This window comes from Aquarana catesbeiana, linkage group LG04, assembly GCF_042186555.1.
Source record: "Aquarana catesbeiana isolate 2022-GZ linkage group LG04, ASM4218655v1, whole genome shotgun sequence".
NCBI classification, from domain to species: domain Eukaryota; kingdom Metazoa; phylum Chordata; class Amphibia; order Anura; family Ranidae; genus Aquarana; species Aquarana catesbeiana.
In genome coordinates this window covers 681,191,340-681,216,377 of record NC_133327.1, presented here as the reverse complement: position 1 = coordinate 681,216,377, position 25,038 = coordinate 681,191,340, and the positions used below count along the sequence as shown (strand labels likewise).

Below are 25,038 nucleotides of genomic sequence, written 5' to 3'. Positions count from 1 at the left end.
TGCTCAACTCACAAACCTTTATCACCAGCCTAAGGCGTTCTATTTATCAACCATTAAACGGTTTTTCTTTTTTAATCCTTACTTTAGAAAATAAGGCTCACTGTCCTGGTGTGTTAGCTTAGTGAATTGAGCCTCGTGTGTGTATGGAATGAAAAGCCTGTAAACAGTTCAATAGGTCAAGATAAAATTTAGACACCCAAACGATTAACGAATCACAGTGACAAATCCCATGCTGGATCGCCAAACTTGAAGTTTCTATTCGACACAGCCAGTCCAAAGGCAGGGAGATACCAGTGAACAGTCTCCAGTCTAAAGTGGGTGTACACATTGGCTCTCCAGAGTTTGAGGTTGGGATTGTTGGGAGTACATAGTTACATAGCAGGTGAGGTTGAAAAAAGACACAAGTCCAACCTATGTGTGTGATGATATGTCAGTATTACATTGTATATCCTTGTATTTTGTGGTCGTTCAGGTGCTTATCTAGGTTTTTTGAAACTATTGATGCTCCCCGCTGAGACCCTCTAGGTAGTTTAAGGTTAAACCTCTTTTCTTCTAATTTTAGTGAATGGCCACGTGTCTTATTAAATTCCCTTATGCAGAAAAGTTTTCTCCCTATTGTGGGGTCACCAGTCCGGTATTTGTATATTGAAATCATATCCCCTCTCAAGCGTCTCTTCTCCAGAGAGAATAAGTTCAGTGCTCACAACTTTTCCTCATAACTAAATATTTTCCAGACCCTTTATTAGCTGTGCTGCCCTTCTTTGTACTCGCTCAATTTCCAGTACATCCTTCCTGAGGACTGGTGCCCAGAACTGGACAGCATACTCCAGTTGCGGCCGGACCAGAGTCTTGTAGAGCGGGAGAATTATCGTTTTATCTCTGGAGTTGATCCCATTTTTAATGCCAATATTCTGTTTGCTTTGTTAGCAGCAGCTTGGCATTGCTGAGCCTATCATCTACGAGGACCCCCAGGTCCTTTTCCATCCTAGATTCCCCCCCAGAGGGTCTCCCCCCAGTCTATAGATTGCATTCAGATTTTTTCCACCCAAATGCATTATTTTACATTTTCCTACATTGAACCTCATTTGCCATGTAGTTGCCCACCCCATTCATTTGTTCAGATCTTTTTGCAAGATTTCCACATCCTGCGGAGAAGTTATTGCCCTGCTTAGTTTAGTATCATCCGCAAATACAGAGTTTGAACTGTTTATCCCATCCTCCAGGTCGTTTATGAACAAATTAAATAGGATTGGTCCCAGCACAGAACCCTGGGGAACCCCACTACCCACCCCTGACCATTCTGAGTACTCCCCATTTATCACCACCCTCTGAACACGCCCTTGTAGCCAGTTTTCAATCCATGTACTCACCCTATGGTCCATGCCAACGGACCTCATTTTGTACAGTAAACGTTTATGGGGAACTGTGTCAAATGCTTTTGCAAAATCCAGATACACCATGTCTACGGGCCTTCCTTTATCTAGATGGCAACTCACCTCCTCATAGGTTAGTAGATTGGTTTGGCAAGAACGATTCTTCATGAACCCATGCTGATTACTACTAATGATATCGTTCTTATTACTAAAATCTTGTATATAGTCCAGTACCGGAAGTGAACACGTACAGATGATATATCTTTCCCAGGAGGTGAGGGGGGGGCTGAGTAGTTAAAGGTCACAGATGCACAACATGCAGGTAAACAAAACCAGTAACAACACAGCGGACTGAGACAACGCAAGACCACTCTCGCTGGCAGCTGACCAGCCAACTCTGGGCAACATCTCACCACTGGCCATCTCACTTTCAGAACCAGGGACTGGTGTGAAGTTTTAGAGAGCCCTCAAAAGATTAATTGACTGCAATGAACTCTCTATTGACCATAGACATTTACTAAGACACTTAAGCCTTTATCGCCCCCTTGGACAGTCCCATTGACCTTTGATTGGGAGGGAGAGAGGGGGTGTCAATTATTTACTTTGAGGAACCCTGCTGTAGATGCCAAGAGCTGAAATGCATATACAGGAACAGGTCTCAAACTTGTCACGCTACACTGATGCTTTATGGCTCCACAGCATAAAGAGGTGGCAACACATTTCAGAGACTGCAATAATGCAGATGTCAACCATTGATCCATGACTCCTGACCAGTAGTGCATTTAGGTTTTGTGCCGTCCTAGGCCTGACTAAACTCGTGCACCCCCCTAATTTAAATATGACCCACCCCTTCCTGTCAAGGCCACACCCCTTGCTATTTAAGATCTGCCCTGAAGTTTTCAAGTGGGGACACTAGTTCTGAGGGCCTGGGGGGGCAATAGATTCCCTTAATTTACATAGATTTCCTCTCATTTCCTGTTTGGCTATGGGGCAGGAAGTGAAGGGAAATCTCTGCAATGGGACAGGGATGGTAAAAAATAAACTGACAGGGGCTATAACCCTCCCTTACTCTATCCAAAATGGGAAAAAAAAAAAAAAAAAAAAGAAAAAAAAAAAAAAAAGTGTTGCCTATAGTTCTACTTTAAGCACAAATTTCTGATAATTTTACGGAGAGGACTAAGAAGATATAACCATGCCAGGGGTGCAGCATAAAACATAGCACATTGAGGAAGGTTTGTGGTCCAGGATGATAGGACAGCCAAAATTAGAAGCCCCCACAGTTGCGGAATGCCGGCCACCCGCATACCGGAAGCAGTGAGGCCACTTTATGGGGGCGCTAGACTAATTTGCCTCTCAGCCCAGTCCGCCCCAAAAGACTGGGGCTACACTAACATTGTAGCACAAGCCGGTGGGGACTCTTTCCGTGCTACCCCCCTGCAAAGTGCTGCCCTAGGCCTTGTCAGCCTAGGCCTGGCTACAGCGTTGCTCCTGACCAGCTCCATCAAGACATGGTGTGACCAGTTTGGTGTGGAGGAACTCAAATGTCCTGTACAGAGCCCTGACCTCAACCCTACTGACCACCTTTGGGATGAATTGGAACACCGGTGGCGAGTCAGGTCTTCTCATTCAACATCAGTACCTGACCTCACAAATGGGTAAAATTCCCCAAGAAGGATGGGGGATGGTACAGCCACAATTGAGGAATGGCAGCTCCATATTAATGGGCATGGTTTGGGAATGGGATGTCCATCATCACCACATAGGTGCATTGTCAGGTGTCCCCAGACTATTGGCCATATCAAGTATACTCCTGGAAACAGGCTCACCTCTATGAAATTCTCGGAACAGATGATGCACTGCAGTTCGTTGTCCAAGACATCGTTCATATGATTGAGAACTTCCTCCTTCTGGGCCTCCACCTTCTCCTTTTCCTTCTGTAAGAGACAGCCATGGCAGCGGTCACAAATTGAGCACCGACCCCGGAATCTTCTGCTTGCTTAATACCCACCATAATACGTTTCAAGCTGGAGACCTTCCTGTGTCAGTTTACAGCAGAGATCTATGTCTGTCTTTCTGCTCTCCTATGTGTGGGATACAGACACCTGGACACCACTCTCCTCTCCTGCACTGAAGTTGCTTACTCCGATTTCCCTGCACACTGTGAGCTCCTCACAATGTGCATTAGAAGCTGCAGCAAGTCAGATAGAGCCCCACCTCATTTTCTGGCTGGAGGACATCCAGCATTATCCAAGCTCTTTTCTCCCTAGTAGGTCTCTGGCCCCCACTCCTTTCATTCATTGGATTTCATTTCTTTCAATCATGGAAGCTCAGCATTACATGTGGACATTATAATGCAAATATAACTTTCCTAGGAACTCCCACTCCTCCAGACCGACACCCACCCATCAAGGCATTTTGATATTTTTCATAACTGCTCCCATAAGTCAGCCCACTGCCGGCATCATGGCTCAGCACTTAACCACTTAACGACCGGCCACTGTATATACACACACGTCATTTTTTTAAAAGATGGATATCTCGGTAACGGCAGCAGCTGCTGCCACAACCGAGGTATCCATCTTTAGAGCCGGCGTTTCTGTACACGATAATGGTGGTCTCTGCGGCGGGTTCGCCGCGAGATCACCGTTATCGGCGGCGGGAGAGGTGCCACCCCCCCCTCCCGCCGCTCTCCCGCGCCCTCCGCCGCTTAGGAGATCGGGACCCGTCACTGCTGAGGTATTGAGACGAGTGAGGCCAAGATGGCGCCCACCCGTCTCTATACCATAGGACGGCCGGAGCGACGTCATTACGTCGGCTCCACCCACTTCTCTTAAAGGCATAATTTTTTTTGTGTCATTTTTTTAAAAAGACTTTTTTTTTTTTTTTTTTTTTGCATTTTAGTCTAAATATGAGATCTGACGACTTTTTGACCCCCAGATCTCATATTTAAGAGGTCCTGTCATGCTTTTTTCTATTACAAGGGATGTTTACATTCCTTGTAATAGGAATAAAAGTGATCCAAATTTTTTTTTTTTAAACAGTGAAAAAATAAATAAAATAAAGTAAAATAAATTATTAAAAAAAAAAATAAAAAAATTTAAAGCGCCCTGTCCCGACGAGCTCGCGCGCAGAAGCGAACGCATACGTGAGTAGCGCCCGCATATGAAAACCACACGTGAGGTATCGCCGCGACTGGTAGAGCGAGAGCAATAATTCTAGCCCTAGACCTCCTCTGTAACACAAAACATGCAACCTGTAGAATTTTTTTAAACGTCGCCTATGGAGATTTTTAAGGGTAAAAGTTTGTCGCCATTCCACGAGCGGGCGCAATTTTGAAGCGTGACATGTTGGGTATCAATTTACTTGGCGTAACATTATCTTTCACAATATAAAAATAAAATTGGGCTAACCTTACTGTTGTCTTATTTTTTTTATTCAAAAAAGTGAATTTTTTCCAAAAAAAGTGCGCTTATAAGACCGCTGCGCAAATACAGTGCAAAAAAAAGTATTGCAATGACCGCCAGTTTATTCTCTAGGGTGTTAGAAAAAAAAACAATATATAACGTTTGGGGGTTCTAAGTAATTTTCTAGCAAAAAAAAAAAACTGTTTTAAACATGTAAACACCTAAAATCCAAAACGAGGCTGGTCCTTAAGTGGTTAAGAGGAGTGCTGAGATGTTTTTAGAAAGCTATGTACAGTGCATCTGGAAAGTATTCACAGCGCTTCACTTTTCCACATTTTGTTATGTTACAGCCTTATTCCAAAATAGATTAAATTCGTTAATTTCCTCAAAATTCTACAAACAATCCCCCATAATGACAACATGAAAGAAGTTTGTTTGAAATCTTTGCAAATTTATTAAAAAGAAAAACAATCCCATGTACAGAAGTATCACAGTCTTTGCTCAATACTTTGGTGAAGCTCCTTTGGCACCAAGTACAGCCTCAAGTCTTGTTGAGTATGATGCTACAAGCTTGGCACACCTCATTTTGGGCAGTTTCTCCCATTCTTCTTTGCAGGACCTCTCAAGCTCCATCAGGTTGGATGGGGAGCGTCGGTGCACAGCCATTTTCAGATCTCTCCAGAGATGTTCAATCGGGTTCAAGTCTGGGCTCTGGCTGGGCCATTCAAGGACATTCACAGAGTTGTCCCGTAGCCACTCCTTTGTTATCTTGGCTGTGTGCTTAGAGTCGTTGTCCTGTTGGAAGATCAACCTTCACCCCAGTCTGAAGTCCAGAGCACTCTGGAGCAGATTTTCATCAAGGATGTCTCTGTACAACTGTTGCATTCATCTTTCCTTTGATCCTGACTAGTCTCCCAGTTCCTGCTGCTGAAAAACATCCCCACATCATGATGCTGCCACCACCATGCTTCACAGTAGGGATGGTGTTGGCCAGGTGATGAGCAGTGCCTGGTTTCCTGCAGACAGGACGCTAGCCATTCAGGCCAAAGCGTTCAATCTTTGTTTAATCAGACCAGAGAATTTTGTTCCTCATGGTCTGAGTCCTTCAGGTGCCTTTTGGCAAACTCCAGGTGAGCTGTCATGTGCCTTTTACTGAGGAGTGGCTTCCGCTTGGCCACTCTACCATACAGGCCTGATTGGTGGAGTGCTGCAGAGATGGTTGTTCTTCTGGAAGGTTCTCCTCTTTACAGAGAAACACTGGGGCTCTCTCAGAATGACCATTTGTTGTTGTTCACCTCCCTAAGGCCCTTCCCCCCGATCGATCAGTTTGGCCAGAAGGCCTGCTCTAGGAAGAGTCCTGGTGGTTCCAAACTTCTTCCATTTACAGATGATGGAGGCCACTGTGCTCATTAAGACCTTCAATGCTGCAGACATTTTTCTGTAGCCTTCCTCAGATCTGTGCCTCCATACATCCTGTCTTGGAGGTCCACAGACCATTCCTTGGACTTCATGGCTTGGTTTGTGCTCTGACATGCACTGTTACCTGTGGGACCTTATATAGACAGATGTGTGCCTTTCCAAATCATGTCCAATCAACTGAATTTACCACAGGTGGACTCCAATCAAGTTGTAGAAACATCTCAAGTATGATCAGTGGAAACAGGAGGCACCTGAGCTCAATTCTGAGTGTCATGGCAAAGGCTGTGAATACTTATGTACATGGGGTTTTTGTTTTTTTAATTTTAATAAATATGCAACCTGATGGAGCTCCTGCAAAGAAGAATAGGAGAAACTGCCCAAAAATAGATGTGCCAAGCTTGTAGCATCATACCCAAAAAGACTTGAGGCTGTAATTGGTGCCAAAGGAGCTTCACCAAAGTATTGAGCAAAGGCTGTGATACTTATGTACAATGGGATTTATTTATTTATTTTTTTTTAATAAATTTGCAAAAATTTCAAAACTTCTTTCACGTTGTAATTATGGGTTATTGTTTTTAGAATTTTGAGGAAAATAATGAATTTAATCCATTTTGGAATAAGGCTGTAACATAACAAAATGTGGAAAAAGTGAAGCGCTGTGAATACTTTACGGATGCACCGTACAGCACACTGTAGATTGGATAGGGTGGGGCTCTCTGCTTTCTGACTTGTATTGTCCCAGGTCTGCCCAATGAACTGACAGGAAAGGACCTTATAGGAAATGAGTCTGTGTACGTCACCTTTGTCTCCTGCAGTTCTCGGTTCTTGTCCTGAATAATCTGCTCAAAATCCCAATGGTGGCGATTCAGCTCTTCCATGAGCAGGGAATGCTGGGAAAACATCAGCAGAGGAATGGAGTTAAATTAAAAAAGGTACATGCACTTTGGTTGGGGGGGGGGGGGGGGGGGGTAATATAGCGTATACAATTGCGATAAAAGTCATATTATAATTGGTTGTTATTAAAGAATTACCTTTCCTTTTCAATCTGCCGCTTTGTAATTTTCTGTAAAATGCAATATGGCAACCTGGGAGGTGTCCTGTACACAGAAAGTGTACAGAACACCCCCCAGAAACATCACTTCCTGCTTCTGTGATTGGCTCACTGATTTTCCCCAGAAGTCTGCACTAAGATACAAGTCAGATTTTTGGCATCCCCTGCAACAAAAATGTCATTTTTGGTGAGATACTCCTAAAGGGAAAAAAATTGCGTCTAAAAAAAAAAAAAAAAAAAAAAAAAAAGGGATGCGGACCCTGCAGCTTTCCTCTATAATGCCCTGCAGGTGCAGCAGCTGGGTTTATAAATTATGAAAACCACTCCCATTAGATTGACTTTCCTACATGGACACAGAGAAACAAACAGCTATTTCTTCAGAATAACAAAAAAGGTAGGAATCTGCAACAAGGTTTGTTAAAATCCTTGTAATGTACAGAGATCGCCCAAAGGGGAATGTTTTTTTTGTTTTTTTTAACTCAACCTAAGTGGTGTTACTATTTAAGCCAACGTATCCTTCCAATCTGTTTAGCTCTCATTACTGCATAGTCTTGCTGAAATCTTTCTAGATGGGAGGGGGGTAAGGCAGTTCATAGACAAGTCAGAGGATCGGTTAGTAAAAATGCCCCCCTCCCCTTACCTAAATGTGTCGGTATCCCTAAAAAAACAAAAACAAAAACAAAAAAAACAAAAAAAAACCACAAACTTACAAAACAGCTGCAGCTTACATTAAAAAACATTGCCCTGCACCGTTTAACTACTTAAAAGGGGTAGTAAACTGTTGTGTTTTTTTTAAGGTGAAAACACACACCCACATACAGTAAAACATAGTTAGGGAACACATTTAACCCTTTAGAAAGTACAGGCCGACAACGCGACAGCTTCTCCATAGAAAATATTTCAGCATTACAGCAATAACATCATCCAAAAATTCGGATGCATTTTGGCCTTAGGCCTTCATCAAAAGCAAGCCTAAGGCTGAAACGCGTCAACATTTTTGGATGATGTAATTGCTGTAATACTCAAATAAATATTTTCTATGGAGAAGCTGTCCAGTTGCCGGCTGCCTGTACTTTCTATGGATCTTTTGTGAGCTTTATTAGCCAGAGCACTGAATACTCTATACACCAACTATTACTATAGCGGTAGAGCTTGGGTGAGTTTTTCTCTTGCACATTTAACCCTTTGATCGCCCCTGATGTTAACCCCTCCCCTGCCAGTGTCAATAGTACAACAGAGAATATTTTTAGCACTGATTACGGTAATAATGTCACTGAGATCCATCAGCCATCGGACTTCCCTTACAATTCCCCCCCCCCCCCCCATCATGACAGGCTGAGCTTACAGCACTCACGTGCCATTGCATGAGCACCACACACACAGCCAACCGGCCGCTGTAAGAAGAAGCTGTGGCGATTATCACTGGACCGGCAAAAAAACTTCCCAGAAAAAAAATAAAAATAAAAAAAAAGCGTACGTATACTGGTCTTGGAAGAAAGAAAAAAAAAAAAACAATGTTGGGTTGTGAAAGGCCGGCATAGGGAGTGTCAGAGGTTTGGGTGGGGGCTGGGAAATCCTGCAGTTCAGTTTTAAAGGAGGTGATATCAGCACGCAGCAACTGTATGCATCATGTTTTGCATGCGATTCACACGGCGGCACAGCGTGGCAAGGCTCATTGTGGTAGGCCGGTTTCACACAGGCTTCAGCTTGTATAAGAGCAGTGTGAACAGCATAGCTTTGAGAAAGCATTTGCAGAGCTTTTAAAGGAAAACGGGTGTATAGGCGCTGCAACCTTCCTACAGAAAAGCTCCGCCCCGGTGCTCAGACCTTAAAGTGGGGTTCCACCCAAAAAAAAAAAAAAAAAAAACTCTCAAAAATTCTAAAAAAAACAAAAAAACATTTGGATATTTTTTTTTTTTCCACTTACCTCTAAATGCCTGTTGCTAGGGGGTCCCTCGTAGTCTGCCCCTTTCTTTGCCTGGGCTGGTGACATCACTTCCCCCTCGGAACAGGAAGGGCTCGGCTCTGCTCCCTCCCTCCCGTCAATCATCTGGGACCCATTACAGGTCTCAGGTGACTGAGCGGCCAATCACAGCGCGCGACGCCGCTCGCGCATGCGCAGTGGGTGCCAGGCTGTGAAGCCACAGCCCGGCGCCCACAGTTGAAATGCCGGCGCCGCTGAACGGAGGAGGGGGGGGGGGGGGGGGGGGGGGAAACACCCCAGGACAGGTAAGTGTCCAATTAAAAGTCAGCAGCTGCAGTATTTGTAGCTGCTGACTTTTAAATTTTTTTTTTTTTTTTTGACGGCCCCCCTGGGTGGAACTCCTCTTTAAGGCTGCCGACACCTCCAACGTACCAGAATAAGGAAAGGGATGGTCGGCACTCAGGATGACATCCAAAATAGTATTTTATTATGAAATACATGTACAGAGCTGTAAAAACAGCCTACACATTATGGTCATGGCTAAGGACTAACATCCGAAATACGTAGGCTGTTTTACAGCTTTGTACAAGTATTTAACCGCTTCAGCCCCGGAAGAATTTACCCCCTTCCTGACCAGAGCACTTTTTGCGATTCGGCACTGCGCCGCTTTAACTGACAATTGCGCGGTCGTGTGACGTTACACCCAAACAAAATTGACGTCATTTTTTCCCCACAAATAGAGCTTTCTTTTGGTGGTATTTGATCACCTCTGCGGTTTTTATTTTTTGCGCTATAAACAAAAAAATAGCGACAATTTAGAAAAAAAAAAAAAAGCAATATTTTTTACTTTTTGCTATAATTAAATATCCCCCCAAAAAATATATAAAAAAAAAAAAAAAAAAAAAATTATGTTTTCCTCAGTTTAGGCCGATAGGTATTCTTGGTAAAAAAAGAAAAACACGCAATAAGAGTATATTGATTGGTTTGCGCAAAAGTTATAGCGTCTACAAAATAGGGGACAGTTTTATTATTAAATTTTTTTTTTTTTATTAGTAATGGCGGCAATCTGCGATTTTTATCGTGACTGCGACATTATGGCGGACACATCGGACAATTTTGACACTATTTTGGGACCCTTGTCATTTATACAGCGAGCAGTGCTATAACAACGCACCGATTACTGTGTAAATGACACTGGCAGGGAAGGGGTTAAACACTAGGGGGCAATCAAGGGGTTAAGTGTGCCCTAGGGAGTGATTCTAACTGTGGGGGGAGGGGATATCACTGATATGACAGTGATCACTGCTCCCGATGACAGGGGGCAGTAGATCCCCATCATGTCACTTTTTAGATTGTAAGCTCCAAGGAGCAGGGCCCTCCGATTCCTCTTGTATCAAATTGTAATGAAACTGTAATGTCTGCCTTTATGTTGTAAAGCGCTGCGCAAACTGTTGGCGCTATATAAAACCTGTATAATAATAATAATAATGTCATAAGGCAGAACAGGGAAATTATTCGTTTACGGCATCTCCCCGTTCTACGGCTCCGTGACACGATCGTGGTCCCCCGGCGGACGTCAAGTCCGCGGGCGCAGTCACGATGTATGCGGCGAGCGCGTGCCTGCTAGCCCCACCAATTAAAAGGGGAAGTACAGGTACGCCCATTTGCCCACCGCTGCCACTGCTGATTTTTATCAGCAAAGCTTTGTTGAAGCTTTTAAAAGTATAATTCAGCTCCAGTCTGCAAATGTTGAACACAGATCCTTAGGGTCGGTTCACACTGGGGCGACTTGGGATCCGACTTGTACGCCCTCAAGTCGCCCCAAGTCGCTTTGCATTTAGATTACAATTGTAGTGAATTGAACCGTCTTAACTGACACTACTGAAGTCGCTCCGACTTCAAAAAAGGTTCCTGTACTACAGTGGTTCTCAACTCCAGTCCTCGGGACCCACCAACAGGCCAGATTTTAAGTATTACCTTGGGGAGTTGCAGACTAGAATACTGCAATCACTGAGCAGCAAGTGATATCACCTGTGATGTATTTCAGCTATCTTGCAAACCTGGCCTGTTGGTGGGTCCTGAGGACTGGAGTTGAGAACCACTGCTGTACTACTTCTATCCGACTTGTAGGCGACTTGTACCCATTCAACTCAATGTAAGTCGCCTGCAAGTCGGATCTCTCTGTAAAGTCAAGCGACTTTGCAGAGAAAACCCCTCCCTCCCCCCCTCCCTCCCAGAGAGGTGATTGGCCACAGGCGAAGTCGCCTGTCATGGAGGCGACTTCAAGTCGCCTCGTAATTTGCCGAAGTCGCGCTGAAGTCGCGCTGAAGCCGCGTTGAAGTCGCGGTACAAAGTCGCGCTAAAGTCGTGTTGCCCATGTGTGAACCGACCCTAATGGGAATGCTGGTTAACACTTAAAAAGCACTTCTAGCAGCTTGTTTAAACAAGCTGCAAGAAGTGCTAAAGCCTGCTAGCAGTTTGTTTAAAGTGGCAATCAGCACTCCCATTGGGATCTGTGATCAGCATTTCCAAACTGGAGCTGAATTTTACTTTGAAAGCTTCAATAAAGCTTGCTGAAAGCTCTGTCAAAGCTTGCTGTTCATTCTGCTCAAGCTGAAGCCCGTGTGAAACAGGCCTAAGGCTGCCTATCCTTAACCAGGGCAGGGCTACATTTTACTCTCTTTATTTGCAGGGCAATGCACGTTGTGCGGGTGTGTTGTGGAACAACGCTGGGCCGCCATTCAAAGTGAATATCGCTGCAACACACCCAACATGTGTATATTGTGTTGTTGCAACACCTTGGTGTTAATGGAACCCTTATTAGACAGATAATGGCCATACAGGACTCTACCTCTTGCAGAAGTTGGCTGAGCTGCTCCTTCAGATGGGCCTCTTCGGCGGCCTTGGACTCGGTGGATGAGTTCTACAAAGACAAGAGAATTATCTGATACAACCTCAAAAATACTTCCTTTTGCTTTTCCTGAGACACACCTGTGGGGTGCCACCACCCCCCCCCCCCCCTCCTAAAGAAGCCGGCTGTCTGGCTACTACACAGACCAGCTGGGTTCAATGAGGTTTAAATTCCTTACCAGGAACTGAACCCTTTCACTGCCAGAGCCATTTCTACATTTTTTTTTTTCCCCCCACGTTTAAAAAAATCATTTTAGGCCTGAAAATTGCACAAAACCCCCAAACATTATATGCTTTCTGAAAGCATACAGCCTAGAGCAGGGATATGCAAACAGCAGACCTCCAGCTGCTGCAAAACTACAAGTCCCATCATGCCTCTGCCTCTGGGTGTCATGCTTGTGGCTGTCAGAGTCTTGCTATGCCTCATGGGACTTGTAGTTCTGCAACAGCTGGGAGGCCCGCTATTTGCATATCCCTGGCCTAGAGAATAAAATAGCGGCAGTCCCAATATTTTACGTTACACGATATTAGCGAAAAGGTCTAGGAAATGTTACATTTCAGTAAAAAAAAAAAAATTTAGGGATCGACCGATCATCGGTGAGGCCTATTATCAGCCGCTGATATTTACTTTATTTGAAGTATCGGGCACAAACGTAACCAATACTACTTCAAGGGAGTTTTACCGGGGTGATGCCTGCAGCTGCAGTCATCACCCTGGTAACGTTCTTTAGATTGGACGGACGGCTTTATTGTAATGACAACCGATGCGGCTCAACAGCCGCTCAGCTGTTATTACAAGTAGCAGGAGGGGACTGTCTCCACACCCCCCCTCCTCCCGCTTGCCTGGGCTCTCCCGTCCCACTGGGAGGACCGAGCAACCAGCCGACACGTCCGCCGGCTGGCTGATGCTTCGTTCGGGTCTCGGAACTAGTAACCCGGAAGCAATGTCATGAAATCACTTCCTGGATTACTGGCATCTTAACCGATTCAGCCCGTAAGAATTTACCCCCCTTCCTGACCAGAGCACTTTTTGCGATACGGCACTGCGTCGCTTTAACTGACAATTGCGCGGTCGTGCGACGTTGCTCCCAAACAAAATTGACGTCCTTTTTTTCCCCCACAAATAGAGCTTTCTTTTGGTGGTATTTGATCACCTCTGCGGTTTTTATTTTTTGCGCTATAAACAAAAAAAATAGCGACAATTTTGAAAAAAAACACAATATTTTTTTACTTTTTGCTATAATAAATATCCCCAAAAAATATTTAAAAAAATTTTTTCCCTCAGTTTAGGCCAATATGTATTCTTCTACATATTTTTGGTAAAAAAAAAAAAAAAAAAAAAAAATTGCAATAAGCGTTTATTGATTGGTTTGCACAAAAGTTATAGTGTCTACAAAATAGGAGATAGATTTATGGCATTTTTATTGATCATTTTTTTTTACTAGTAATGGCAGCGATCTGCGAGTTTTATCGTGACTGCGACTTTATGGCGGACACATCGGACAATTTTGACACATTTTACCATTGGTATTAATACAGCGATCAATGCTAAAAAACTGCATTGATTACTGGAAAAATGTGACTGGTAGTGAAGGGGTTAACCAACTAGGTGGCGCTGTAGGGGTTAAGTGTGTCCTAGGGAGTGCTTCTAACTGTGGGGGGGGGCTGTGTGTGACACGTCACTGATCACTGTTCCCGATTACAGGGAGAGCTGATCAGTGTCCTGTCACTAGGCAGAACGGGAAAATGCTTGTTTACATCAGCACCTCCCTGTTCTTCCTCACCGTGAGATGATCGCGGGTATCCCCACGGACTTTGGGTCCGTGGGACCCGCGATCACGGAGCTCTCGGCAGACGCGCGCCACCTCTTAAAGCGCAACGTACAGGTAAGTTAATCTGCCTGTATATGCCCTTCTCCTGCATTATATCTGCATGAGGCGGTCAGGAAGCGGCTAAAAGGCGCCAGTTTTAAAAACTGTAAAGTGTTCAAAAACACCAATCTTGAAGTTTTGAACCCTTTCAAGTGGAGAGGAGGGATTTGGGGTCTTATAGATCCCTTCATAAAGAGTACCTGTCACGTGCCTATTACTGTCTATTACTGTCACAAGCGATGTGTACATTCCTTGTGACAGCTAGAACAGCGATGAAAAAAAAAAAAAAAAGGGGAAGTGAAAATTTTTATTTTTAAATGTACACAATATCGGCTATCGGCCTGAGAGGTGGCTGAAATATTGGTATCATATCGGCACCGAAAAAACGATATCGGTCAATCACTAAATTACATAAAAACTCTCTAAAGTTAATTTTAGGGTACACAAATAAATTACTCATTTTGTTGGTAAAGTATATGAGGTTGTGTCGAGTAAATCAAATTCCCAACATGTCAAACCTTATAGTTGCGTGCAACCGTGAAATGGTGACAAACTTCAGTACCCCATATTTTCCATAGGCGACGCTTTAAAAGCCTCTAAAGGTCATCTGTTTAGAGCTATGCAAAAGCTCTGGTGCTAAAATAATTGCCCTTACCCGTGTGTTCAGCGATATGTAATATGTATATCGCAATCAACGTATTCATGCATAGGTGCCCCTGATTTGAGTTTACATTCGTAAAATGTGTGTATATTTGTATGGGTGTAAGGGGGCTCTAAATTTTTTTTTGAAGGGGTGCGTTGGGGGTATTTTAAATGCTTGGGTGTCTATTTTACAATTTCTAACCCCCCCCCCCCCCCCCCTGCCATCACATAGGGGACAAAAAGTCCCTATTGTGATTTTTTTGTGACAGGTTCTCTTTAATGAGACACCTGGTGTCTAGGAGACCTCTGATGTCTCTCCTGTGCTCCAATAAATCTACTGCAGTGCGGTCTACAGGCTGGGTAAAAAACTCACACGGGGACCTAGAAATGGCGTTTTACACTTTTACAGGTCAGCAAGAAGGGAAGCAGAACGGACGCATGCATGCCTGGCTCCCTACCCTCTACCTGGTGGCACTCAGCATGCTAGTCCTGCACGCATGGGTGGGTGGCCCTTACTGGGGGGAGGTTTGAAGCCATTGGGCTGCCGCCCAGCCACTGGATCACTTCCACCTGACAGCCAGAAATTGGCTTGTCAGATACACACACACACATGCCCAGTTGCTGCAGCCACTGGGAGTGTGTTTAAACCCCCCCCCCCCCCCGCTATCAGGTACGTACAACATAGGGACCTGGCAGTAAAAGGTTCAAAGCTGTAGTTTAATCCGATTATGTTTTACCTTCCCTGATTCTTCCATTTCATCTGCTAATAAAATAATAGAGCAGGGATGATGGGAACCCCTCTCATAATGGGTATAAGGGGACCCTTCTCCACAGGCCACCAATGTGAGAGGACCCTTCTCCATGCACTACCAACACAAAAGAGTCCCTTCTGTACCAATTACCAGTGTATGGGGTCACTTTTCAATGAGCTACCAATATAAGGTGGGGGTTCTTCTTCCCTGACCACAAATTGACAGGGTCTCTTCTGCTGTCCACCAGTGTAAGAGGGCACCTTTACCATTGACTGCCAGTCGAATGGACCCCTATACACTGACCACCAGTACAAGAGGGCCTTTTTCCACTGACCATCATGCAAGCGGGCATTTACCCACTGGTTAAATGCATCTTTTTGCCTAGGGATAGAGGAACAGAACATACTCAACAACCAATTTCTCGCTCCAGTTCCCACAAAGCATCTTAAAGGTGATCCAGCCACAGTCCAATGCCTACCTCCTTCACAGACAATGCTGGGCTATTAGCCCGGCATTGTATGGAATGATGCCAAGAAACAGCCCACAGCCCAAAGAGGGAGAAGAGGAAAGCTCTGAAGTGAGAGTGTAAGGTAAATAATACTGCCTCTAACCTATGAGATGCAGTCACTGTATTCAAGCAACCTCGCCTCCACAATTGCTGCCAATAGAGATTCCCCCACCCATGCTTTTAGTAAGGATAGGGGAATCAAACTTTATTTCTCAGGTTCAGCGCAATATATATATATATATATATATATATATATATATATATATATATATATATATATATATATATATATATATATATATATATATATATAAATATATATAAAATTTTCTTACTTTGCTCTGCTGCTCCTCTTGCATCCTCTGCACCTCGTTGACCCTCTGCAGATGCTCTTTTCTCTTGATGACCATCTGTTTCTGGAGATCGATAAGCTCCTGCCTGCATTTCAGCTGACAATGGGTATCCTCCGATGGGCTCTGCTGTGGATCTTTCATGTTTCGCATGTCTTTGTGTTTTTCCTGGACCTGAACGTTTAGGCTGCGTAGCTCCACTATAGACTCCCTCATCCTGGACAGCTGCAAAGTGTTCATGCACTGCTGCTGGGTAGCCGCCATGATGTCCAAGTCCGAATCCGGCTGCTCGGCAAGTATTGTCGGCTGTTTGGACAGGTCATGCTTTGGCAATTTTGCAAGCTGTTCTTCTCTTCTTGGAAGCTTGGCTCTGGACATACTGGAGGTACCAACCTCCGTTCCAGGAGTCTCGGAGTCTTCACAGTTCAGTTTGCGCTTGTTTCGCTGAGGTTTGCTCTTGCTGAACAGAAATGGTCGGATTTTGCCCAGGTTCTCCTGGACCAGTACATACTCAAACTCAGGTTTGTCCGTATTTGGAAGAGGTACTCCAAACTGGACAGAGGATCCTTTGGTCAGTGTGTAAGGTTTGCTTGCATCCAGTCTCTCCTTGTTCACCCACACTCCATTCAAGCTCTGAAAGTTGGTCAAAAAGAGGAATAAATCATAAAAAACAAAAACAAAAAAAAATAAACAAAAACGTAGTATGCAGGGTCGGGAAATCAGATCTACGGATGTGAAGTGAGAAGCAATGGCGCTGATCTATGGGCGAGAAGTAACGGCGCTGATCTATGGATGTGAAGTGAGAAGTAACGGCGCTGATCTATGGATGTGAAGCAATGGCGCTGATCTATGGATGTGAAGCAATGGCGCTGATCTATGGATGTGAAGCAATGGCGCTGATCTATGGATGTGAAGCAATGGCGCTGATCTATGGATGTGAAGCAATGGCGCTGATCTATGGATGTGAAGTGAGAAGCAATGGTGCTGATCTATGGATGTGAAGGGAGAAGCAATGGCGCTGATCTATGGGCGAGAAGCAATGGCGCTGATCTATGGGCGAGAAGCAATGGCGCTGATCTATGGGCGAGAAGCAATGGCGCTGATCTATGGGCGAGAAGCAATGGCGCTGATCTATGGGCGAGAAGCAATGGCGCTGATCTACGGGCGAGAAGCAATGGCGCTGATCTACGGGCGAGAAGCAATGGCGCTGATCTACGGGCGAGAAGCAATGGCGCTGATCTACGGGCGAGAAGCAATGGCGCTGATCTATGGGCGAGAAGCAATGGCGCTGATCTATGGGGGTGAAGTGAGAAGTAATAGGACTGATCTATGGATGTGAAGTAATTGCTCTGATCTATAGATGTGAAGTGAGAAGTAATAGGACTGATCTATGGATGTGAAGTAATTGCTCTGATCTATAGATGTGAAGTGAGAAGTAATAGGACTGATCTATGGATGTGAAGTAATTGCTCTGATCTATAGATGTGAAGTGAGAAGTAATAGGACTGATCTATGGATGTGAAGTAATTGCTCTGATCTATAGATGTGAAGTGAGAAGTAATAGGACTGATCTATGGATGTGAAGTGAGAAGTAATAGGACTGATCTATGGATGTGAAGTGAGAAGTAATAGGACTGATCTATGGATGTGAAGTGAGAAGTAATAGGACTGATCTATGGGGGTGAAGTGAGAAGTAATAGGACTGATCTATGGATGTGAAGTAATTGCTCTGATCTATAGATGTGAAGTGAGAAGTAATAGGACTGATCTATGGATGTGAAGTGAGAAGTAATAGGACTGATCTATGGATGTGAAGTGAGAAGCCAGGAAACTCACAGAAGTGATATTCAAACAGCTGGAGATATGACAGGCTGTGTAAAGTGAAGCACAGGAAGGCCCAGACTTACACTGTTATCGGTGGCCGTCCACTGGCCCTGTGCGTTCTGCCGGAAGATGCAGTGTGTGCGGGAAATCATTAGAGGGGATGACGTAGAGACCAGCTGGTAGGTGACACCAATCCCTCTTCCCACGGTCACCTGTTGGACAGACAAAATGAATCATAAATCAAAAAAAGTAAAAATCACCACTAGGGCTGCAACTAACGATTATTTTCATAATCGATTAGTTGGCCGATTATTGTTTCGAATAATCGGTTATAACCTTAAAAAAAAAAAGTGTGGCTATAATTTAGTCAATATGTAAAGTTTTTAAAAAAGGCAATTTATTCTGAAATATCTCTATGCAGTGGTAAATATAAATAACCAACCATATGGTTAGGGAGCAAAATATCTAATCCACTCTGAGGATAACAGACAGAGGAGATATACTGTATATACTGTTAGAGGAGATATACTGTTAGAGAAGAGATATACTGTACATACTATTAAAGGGTGAATCTGATAAATATTTTCAGACTCAGGGATCAAATGTCTTCCTTCAAAAAAAAATTTCATTTTAAGAACGTTCGTTCGATTTTCTAATCGTTAGTGGGGTCAAGTCGAGGTTCATTTTCAACCACAGTGACGGGAACATTTGGAAATAGAAAACTTCTTGGTCAAAGGAATTTTCAGACAGTGGATGTGATTTTCGTTCAGAAATTACATTCATTTTAAAAACAGAATGTTAAAAACAAGTGAAAATTTCAAACAACATTCTTTCATTCAGCGAATGTACAAAGATTTTTTGTCTGAATATTCTCGTCTGAAAATTGATCCATGTGGACAGCATAAGGCTCAGTACACACCTTTTGATCTGTTTCTGCTGTGCTTTTTGCTGTGCGTTTTGATTTTTGCACACGTGATTTTGCGGCGATTTGCGTTTTTTTGGCCAATTTGTTGTTGGGCAGATTAAAAAACACAAATTGCTGCAAAAATGCATTAAATGCTTTTCTGCAGCTTCTCCATTGAAGTATATTGAACCAAAAGAGCACCGTTTTTGCGTTAAAAAAAAAGTCCCTGACCCTTTCCAAATACGCAGCAGCTGAAAAAAGCATAGATGTCAACGTGTCCCATAGGAAACCATGTAAATGAAGTGTAGTGCGCTTCTGCAAAAAAGCACCAAAAAACACATAGTTGTGAACGAGGTCTAAGACGTTTAGTAACATAATGGGGTTAAAAAAACAAAAATTAGCCCTTTATAGTAAAAAAGAAAAAAAAAGCAGATAATTACTACTGTAAGGGGTTCATTTTTTACTGTAGAACTGTGAAAGTAACATCTACAGTAGCGATTATTTGCTCTTTTTGTACTATAAAGGGCTCGTTTTAGTTTTTTTTAACCCCATTATGTCACTGGCCGATTAACCGATTATGAAAATAGTAATCGATTAATTTCATAATCGATTAGTTGTCGATTAATCGATTAGTTGTTTCAGCCCTAATCACCACGGACTAATAAAAGGATAAAAGATACATTTTCACATCATGTCTTTAATTCCAATTCCAGCGAGACAGGCACAGCGAGAACGCCACAATGGTGACTGACCCCTAGACCCAGGCACTGCACTTTAGAAGTATAAATGCCCCACAATACCTGGAAACACCGGGTGTTTTTTTTTTTTTTTTTAATGGCAGCTGCAACAGAAGGAGGAACATTGGGGAAGCTCTGTAGAGGGCAATAAAATGGCAGCCCCCAGGCCTTCATGAGGCGATTCCTGCCAACACCACCAGAACGCCCATGTTTTCCCTATTGAAATACCACACTGTAAACCCTAGGCTCGCAGTTGCGGACCTATTCACGTCAATGGGTCACATGTGGTAGCTGTACAAACCGGCAAGTACAACAGATGGTAGCATTTATCTCATGGAAATGTGTACTATGTTAACTTGCAGCTTGGCTGCTGGCGTGGTAAAACCACAGCTCAACTGCCTAAATTTTACACAGCCCCCCCCCATGCTGTCCATGTATATGAGGCCTAGGTTTGGCTGAAGCCAACACTGCTCTCACCCTCCCTGAGGCAATGATAATCAGTGGGGGGTTCAGACCCTCACCCCCCCCCCCCCCCCCACCCATATCCGTCACTGCTCCTGAATATATGTAATGGGGATTATAATGGGGTACAGACCCCACCTTTAGTCAGTACTCCCCTTACACCCCCACATGCAATATTATTCATGTTTGCATGGGGTAGCAGGTAGTAAATTGTAGTACCAACTCCTCTACACCCCTAAGGCAATGACAATCCCTCCTGTGTTTGGGGGGGGGGGGGGTGGGGGGACATTTAATCTGCGGTACAGACTCATTCTCCCCCATCAGGCAGTACTAATGGGGATACAGGCCCTCCTCAGACAAGATCAAATATAAGGGGCACCCCCGCCCACTCACAACAAAACCTGAAAATATGACCGTGTACAATGACCCCCAAAAAGAGGGTTGGGCCACAAAGGGTTAAACTACAAGGCAAAGTCTTGACTGGGGTGGCGCAATGAAGTGCCTAAGATTAACCGGTGAATGGAATGTGGGTGACCCTGGATTCAATTTTATCTTATTGGTGGACTCCTCAGACAGAAGCATTATATCCTACATACAAAGCATCCGGAAAGTATTCACAGCGCTTCAGTTTTTCCACATTTTATTATGTTACAGCCTTATTCCAAAATGGATTCAACTCATTATTTCCCTCAAAATTCTACAAACAATACCCCATAATGACAACATGAAGGAAGTTTGTTTGAAATCTTTGCAAATTTATTAAAAAGAAAAAAAAAACCCCATGTACAGAAGTATCACAGCCTTTGCCATGACACTCAAAATTGAGCTCAGGTGCATCCTGATTCCACTGATCATCCTTGAGATGTTTCTACAACTTGATTGGAGTCCACCTGTGGTAAACTCAGTTGATTGGACATGATTTGGAAAGGCACACACCTGTCTATATCCCAGAGATAAGAGTGCATGTCGGAGCACAAACCAAGTCATGAAGTCCAAGGAATGGTCTGTAGACATCCGAGACAGGATTGTATGGAGGCACAGGTCTGGGGAAGGGTACAGAAACATTTCTGCAGCATTGAAGGTCCCAAGTAGCACAGTGACCTTCATCTGTAAATGGAAGAAGTTTGGAACCACCAGGACTCTTCCTAGAGCGGGCTGCACAGCCAAACAGTGATCGGGGGAGAAGGATCTTAGTCGGGGGGGGGGGGGGGGGGGGTTACCAAGACCTCGATGGTCACTCTGACAGAGCTCCAGCATTTCTCTGTGGAGAGAGGAGAACCTTCCAGAAGAACAACCATCTCTGCAGCACCACACCAATCAGGCCTGTATGGTAGAGTGGTCAGACGGAAGCCACTCCTCAGTAAAATGCACATAACAGCCTACCTGGAGTTTGCCAAAAGGCACCTGAAGGGCTCTCAGACCATGAAAACCAAAATTCTTTGGTCTGATGAAACAAAAATTGAACTCTTTGACCTGAAAGACAAGCGTCATGTCTGGAGGAAACCAGGCACTGCTCATCACCTGGTCAACACCATCCCTACAGTGAAGCATGGTGGTGGCAGAATCATGCTGTGGGGATGTTTTTCAGCAGCAGGAACTGGGACACTAGTCAGGATCGAGGGAAAGATGAATGCAGCCATGGACTGAGAGATCCTTGATGAAAACCTTCTCCAGAGTGCTCTGGACCTCAGACTGGGGTGAAGGTTCATCTTCTAATAGGACAATGACCCTAAGCACACAGCCAAGATAACAAAGGAGTGGCTACGGGACAACTCTGTGAATGTCCCTGAGTGGCCCAGCCAGAGCTCAGACTTGAACCCGATTGAACATCTCTGGAGAGATCTGAAAATGTCTGTGCGCCGACGCTCCCCATCCAACTTGATGGAGCTTGAGAGGTCCTGCAAAGAAGAATGGGAGAAACCGCCCAAAAATAGATGTGCCAAGCTTGTAGCATCATACTCAACAAGACTTGAGGCTGGAATTGGTGCCAAAGGAGCTTCACCAAAGTATTGAGCAAAGGATGTGATACCTATGTACATGGGAGGAGCCTGTGATACCTATGTACATGGGAGGAGCCTGTGATACCTATGTACATGGGAGGAGCCTGTGATACCTATGTACATGGGAGGAGCCTGTGATACCTATGTACATGGGAGGAGCCTGTGATACCTATGTACATGGGAGGAGCCTGTGATACCTATGTACATGGGAGGAGCCTGTGATACCTATGTACATGGGAGGAGCCTGTGATACCTATGTACATGGGAGGAGCCTGTGATACCTATGTACATGGGAGGAGCCTGTGATACCTATGTACATGGGAGGAGCCTGTGATACCTATGTACATGGGAGGAGCCTGTGATACCTATGTACATGGGAGGAGCCTGTGATACCTATGTACATGGGAGGAGCCTGTGATACCTATGTACATGGGAGGAGCCTGTGATACCTATGTACATGGGAGGAGCCTGTGATACCTATGTACATGGGAGGAGCCTGTGATACCTATGTACATGGGAGGAGCCTGTGATACCTATGTACATGGGAGGAGCCTGTGATACCTATGTACATGGGAGGAGCCTGTGATACCTATGTACATGGGATTTATTTCCTTTTTTATTTTTAATAAATTAGCAAATATTTTAAATAAACTTCTCTCATGTTGTCATTATGGGGGATTGTTTGTAGAATTTTGAGGAAAATAATGAATTTAATCTATTATGGAATAAGTCTGTAACATAGCAAAATGTGGAAAAAGTGAAGCGCTGTGAATACTTTCCGGATGAACTGTAGTGGGGGGGGGGGGGGGGTTACACAGTAGTATCAGACAGAAGCTCCTATTATCATGAATTAGAGTATATTGCTCCCCTCCTTCACTTCAGGTAGTACTAATCACTCTGGAGGGATATACACTCTCCAATTCCCCTCTTCTTCACTAGGCAGCAGTAAATTACGCCTTTAAATAATGGGGTACGGGATCCTTCAGTCGGTACTAGTTGGTAGTATATAATGATGGGGGGTATAGGTTCCCTCAGACAGTACTAGTTGCTCTTCTATACTGAGGGGGGGGTTATAGGTTCCCTCAGACAGTACTAGTCGCTCATCTACACTGAGGGGGGTAGAGGATCCCTCAGACAGTACTAGTTGCTCCTCTATACTGAGGGGGGGTTTATAGGTTCCCTCAGACAGTACTAGTTGCTCCTCTATACTGAGGGGGTAGATGTTCCCTCAGACAGTACTAGTTGCTCCTCTATAGTAAAGGGGGTAGAGGTTCCCTCAGACAGTACTAGTTGCTCCTCTATTCTGAGGGGGTAGAGGTTCCCTCAGACAGTACTAGTTGCTCCTCTATACTGAGAGGGTAGAGGTTCCCTCAGACAGTACTAGTTGCTCCTCTATACTGAGAGGGTAGATGTTCCCTCAGACAATACTAGTTGCGCCTCTATACTGAGAGGGTAGATGTTCCCTCAGACAGTACTAGTTGCTCATCTATACTGAGGGGGGGTATAGGTTCCCTCAGACAGTACTAGTTGCTCCTCTATACTGAGGGGGTAGAGGATCCCTCAGACAGTACTAGTTGCTCATCTATACTGAGGGAGTATAGGATCCCTCAGACAGTACTAGTTGCTCCTCTATACTGAGGGAGTATAGGTTCCCTCAGACAGTACTAGTCGCTCATCTATACTGAGGGGTAGAGGTTCCCTCAGACAGTACTAGTTGCTCCTCTATACTGAGAGGGGTAGATGTTCCCTCAGACAGTACTAGTTGCTCCTCTATACTGAGAGGGTAGAGGTTCCCTCAGACAGTACTAGTTGCTCCTCTATTCTGAGGGGGTAGAGGTTCCCTCAGACAGTACTAGTCGCTCCTCTATACTGAAGGGGTAGAGGTTCCCTCAGACAGTACTAGTCGCTCCTCTATTCTGAGGGGGTAGAGGTTCCCTCAGACAGTACTAGTTGCTCCTCTATTCTGAGGGGGTAGAGGTTCCCTCAGACAGTACTAGTTGCTCCTCTATTCTGAGGGGGTAGAGGTTCCCTCAGACAGTACTAGTTGCTCCTCTATTCTGAGGGGGTAGAGGTTCCCTCAGACAGTACTAGTCGCTCCTGGATAGTAAATCTATGAAGAATAGGGGTCTCTCAGACAGTACTAGTTGCTCCCACATTGAAGCTTGTCCCCCGGTCTCCCCCCAGCTCACACCTACCGCTGCCCCGGGGGTAGGTGGCCCCTCCAGGGGTGACTAGTAAGGCCCCCCTCTCTCTCCTCCTGTAGGGCGGACATTCTCACCTCTTCCCCCTCCGGCAGTATTAGCCGCTCCTGGGTTCCCCCGACTCTCCTCAGACACCAGCACAGCTCCCCGTCCTCCGCCATCACCACCCGACAGACACCGGAGGCCGCATCCAGTCAAACAACCCCCGTCTGCGCGCGCGCTGTCAGGGGACACACCACCGCGCATGCGCGTCCTCCTGATTAATCCTCGACGTAACCGATAGGGGGCGGCAGACTCCGCCGCTGCGCCTCAGCAATGTACACAGAGCTCACACGTGACCTAGTGCAGCCAATGGGATCCACTACTCCTGCCAGGGCGCGGGGTCACAGCTAGTCGAGGGGGAAGAGGCCTGTAAATGGGCGTGTGATACCGGGGATGGATTATATAGAACGCTCAGTAAGTAGGTTGGTGGGCGGGGCATAGCTAGGAATTCCCCATGATGATTGGCAGGGCCGGTAAGACTTATGGGCGGGGCCTGTGGTGAACGTCGTCCAATAAGCGGTGGCTGATGCAGGATGTGACGAAGGATTCTGTCAGCGCACAGGGGGCGTGGTTAATTGACGAATCGGGGCTGGATATACAGTGGTCTGCGATTGGCTGTAGTTGGGAGTAAGCGGAGCTGTGATTGGCGGAATGGAGATGTGCT

The 25,038-nt window shown here is 44.9% G+C and overlaps 1 protein-coding gene across 1 annotated transcript in view; it reads right to left on the bottom strand.

Moving 5' to 3' along the window:
* Nucleotides 1-24,619, bottom strand: part of RNF8 (ring finger protein 8) — a 27,449-nt gene extending 2,830 nt beyond the window's left edge. The window contains exons 1-6 of the mRNA XM_073628732.1: nt 24,410-24,619; nt 18,112-18,240; nt 16,190-16,837; nt 12,023-12,094; nt 6,997-7,086; nt 3,200-3,307 (exon numbers count right to left, since the gene is read on the bottom strand). Of these exons, the coding sequence (XP_073484833.1) occupies nt 3,200-3,307; nt 6,997-7,086; nt 12,023-12,094; nt 16,190-16,837; nt 18,112-18,240; nt 24,410-24,493 (1,131 nt within the window). The 5' untranslated portion in view covers nt 24,494-24,619. The remainder of the gene's footprint in view (nt 1-3,199; nt 3,308-6,996; nt 7,087-12,022; nt 12,095-16,189; nt 16,838-18,111; nt 18,241-24,409) is intronic.
* Between the last annotated feature and the right edge of the window lie 419 nt (nt 24,620-25,038).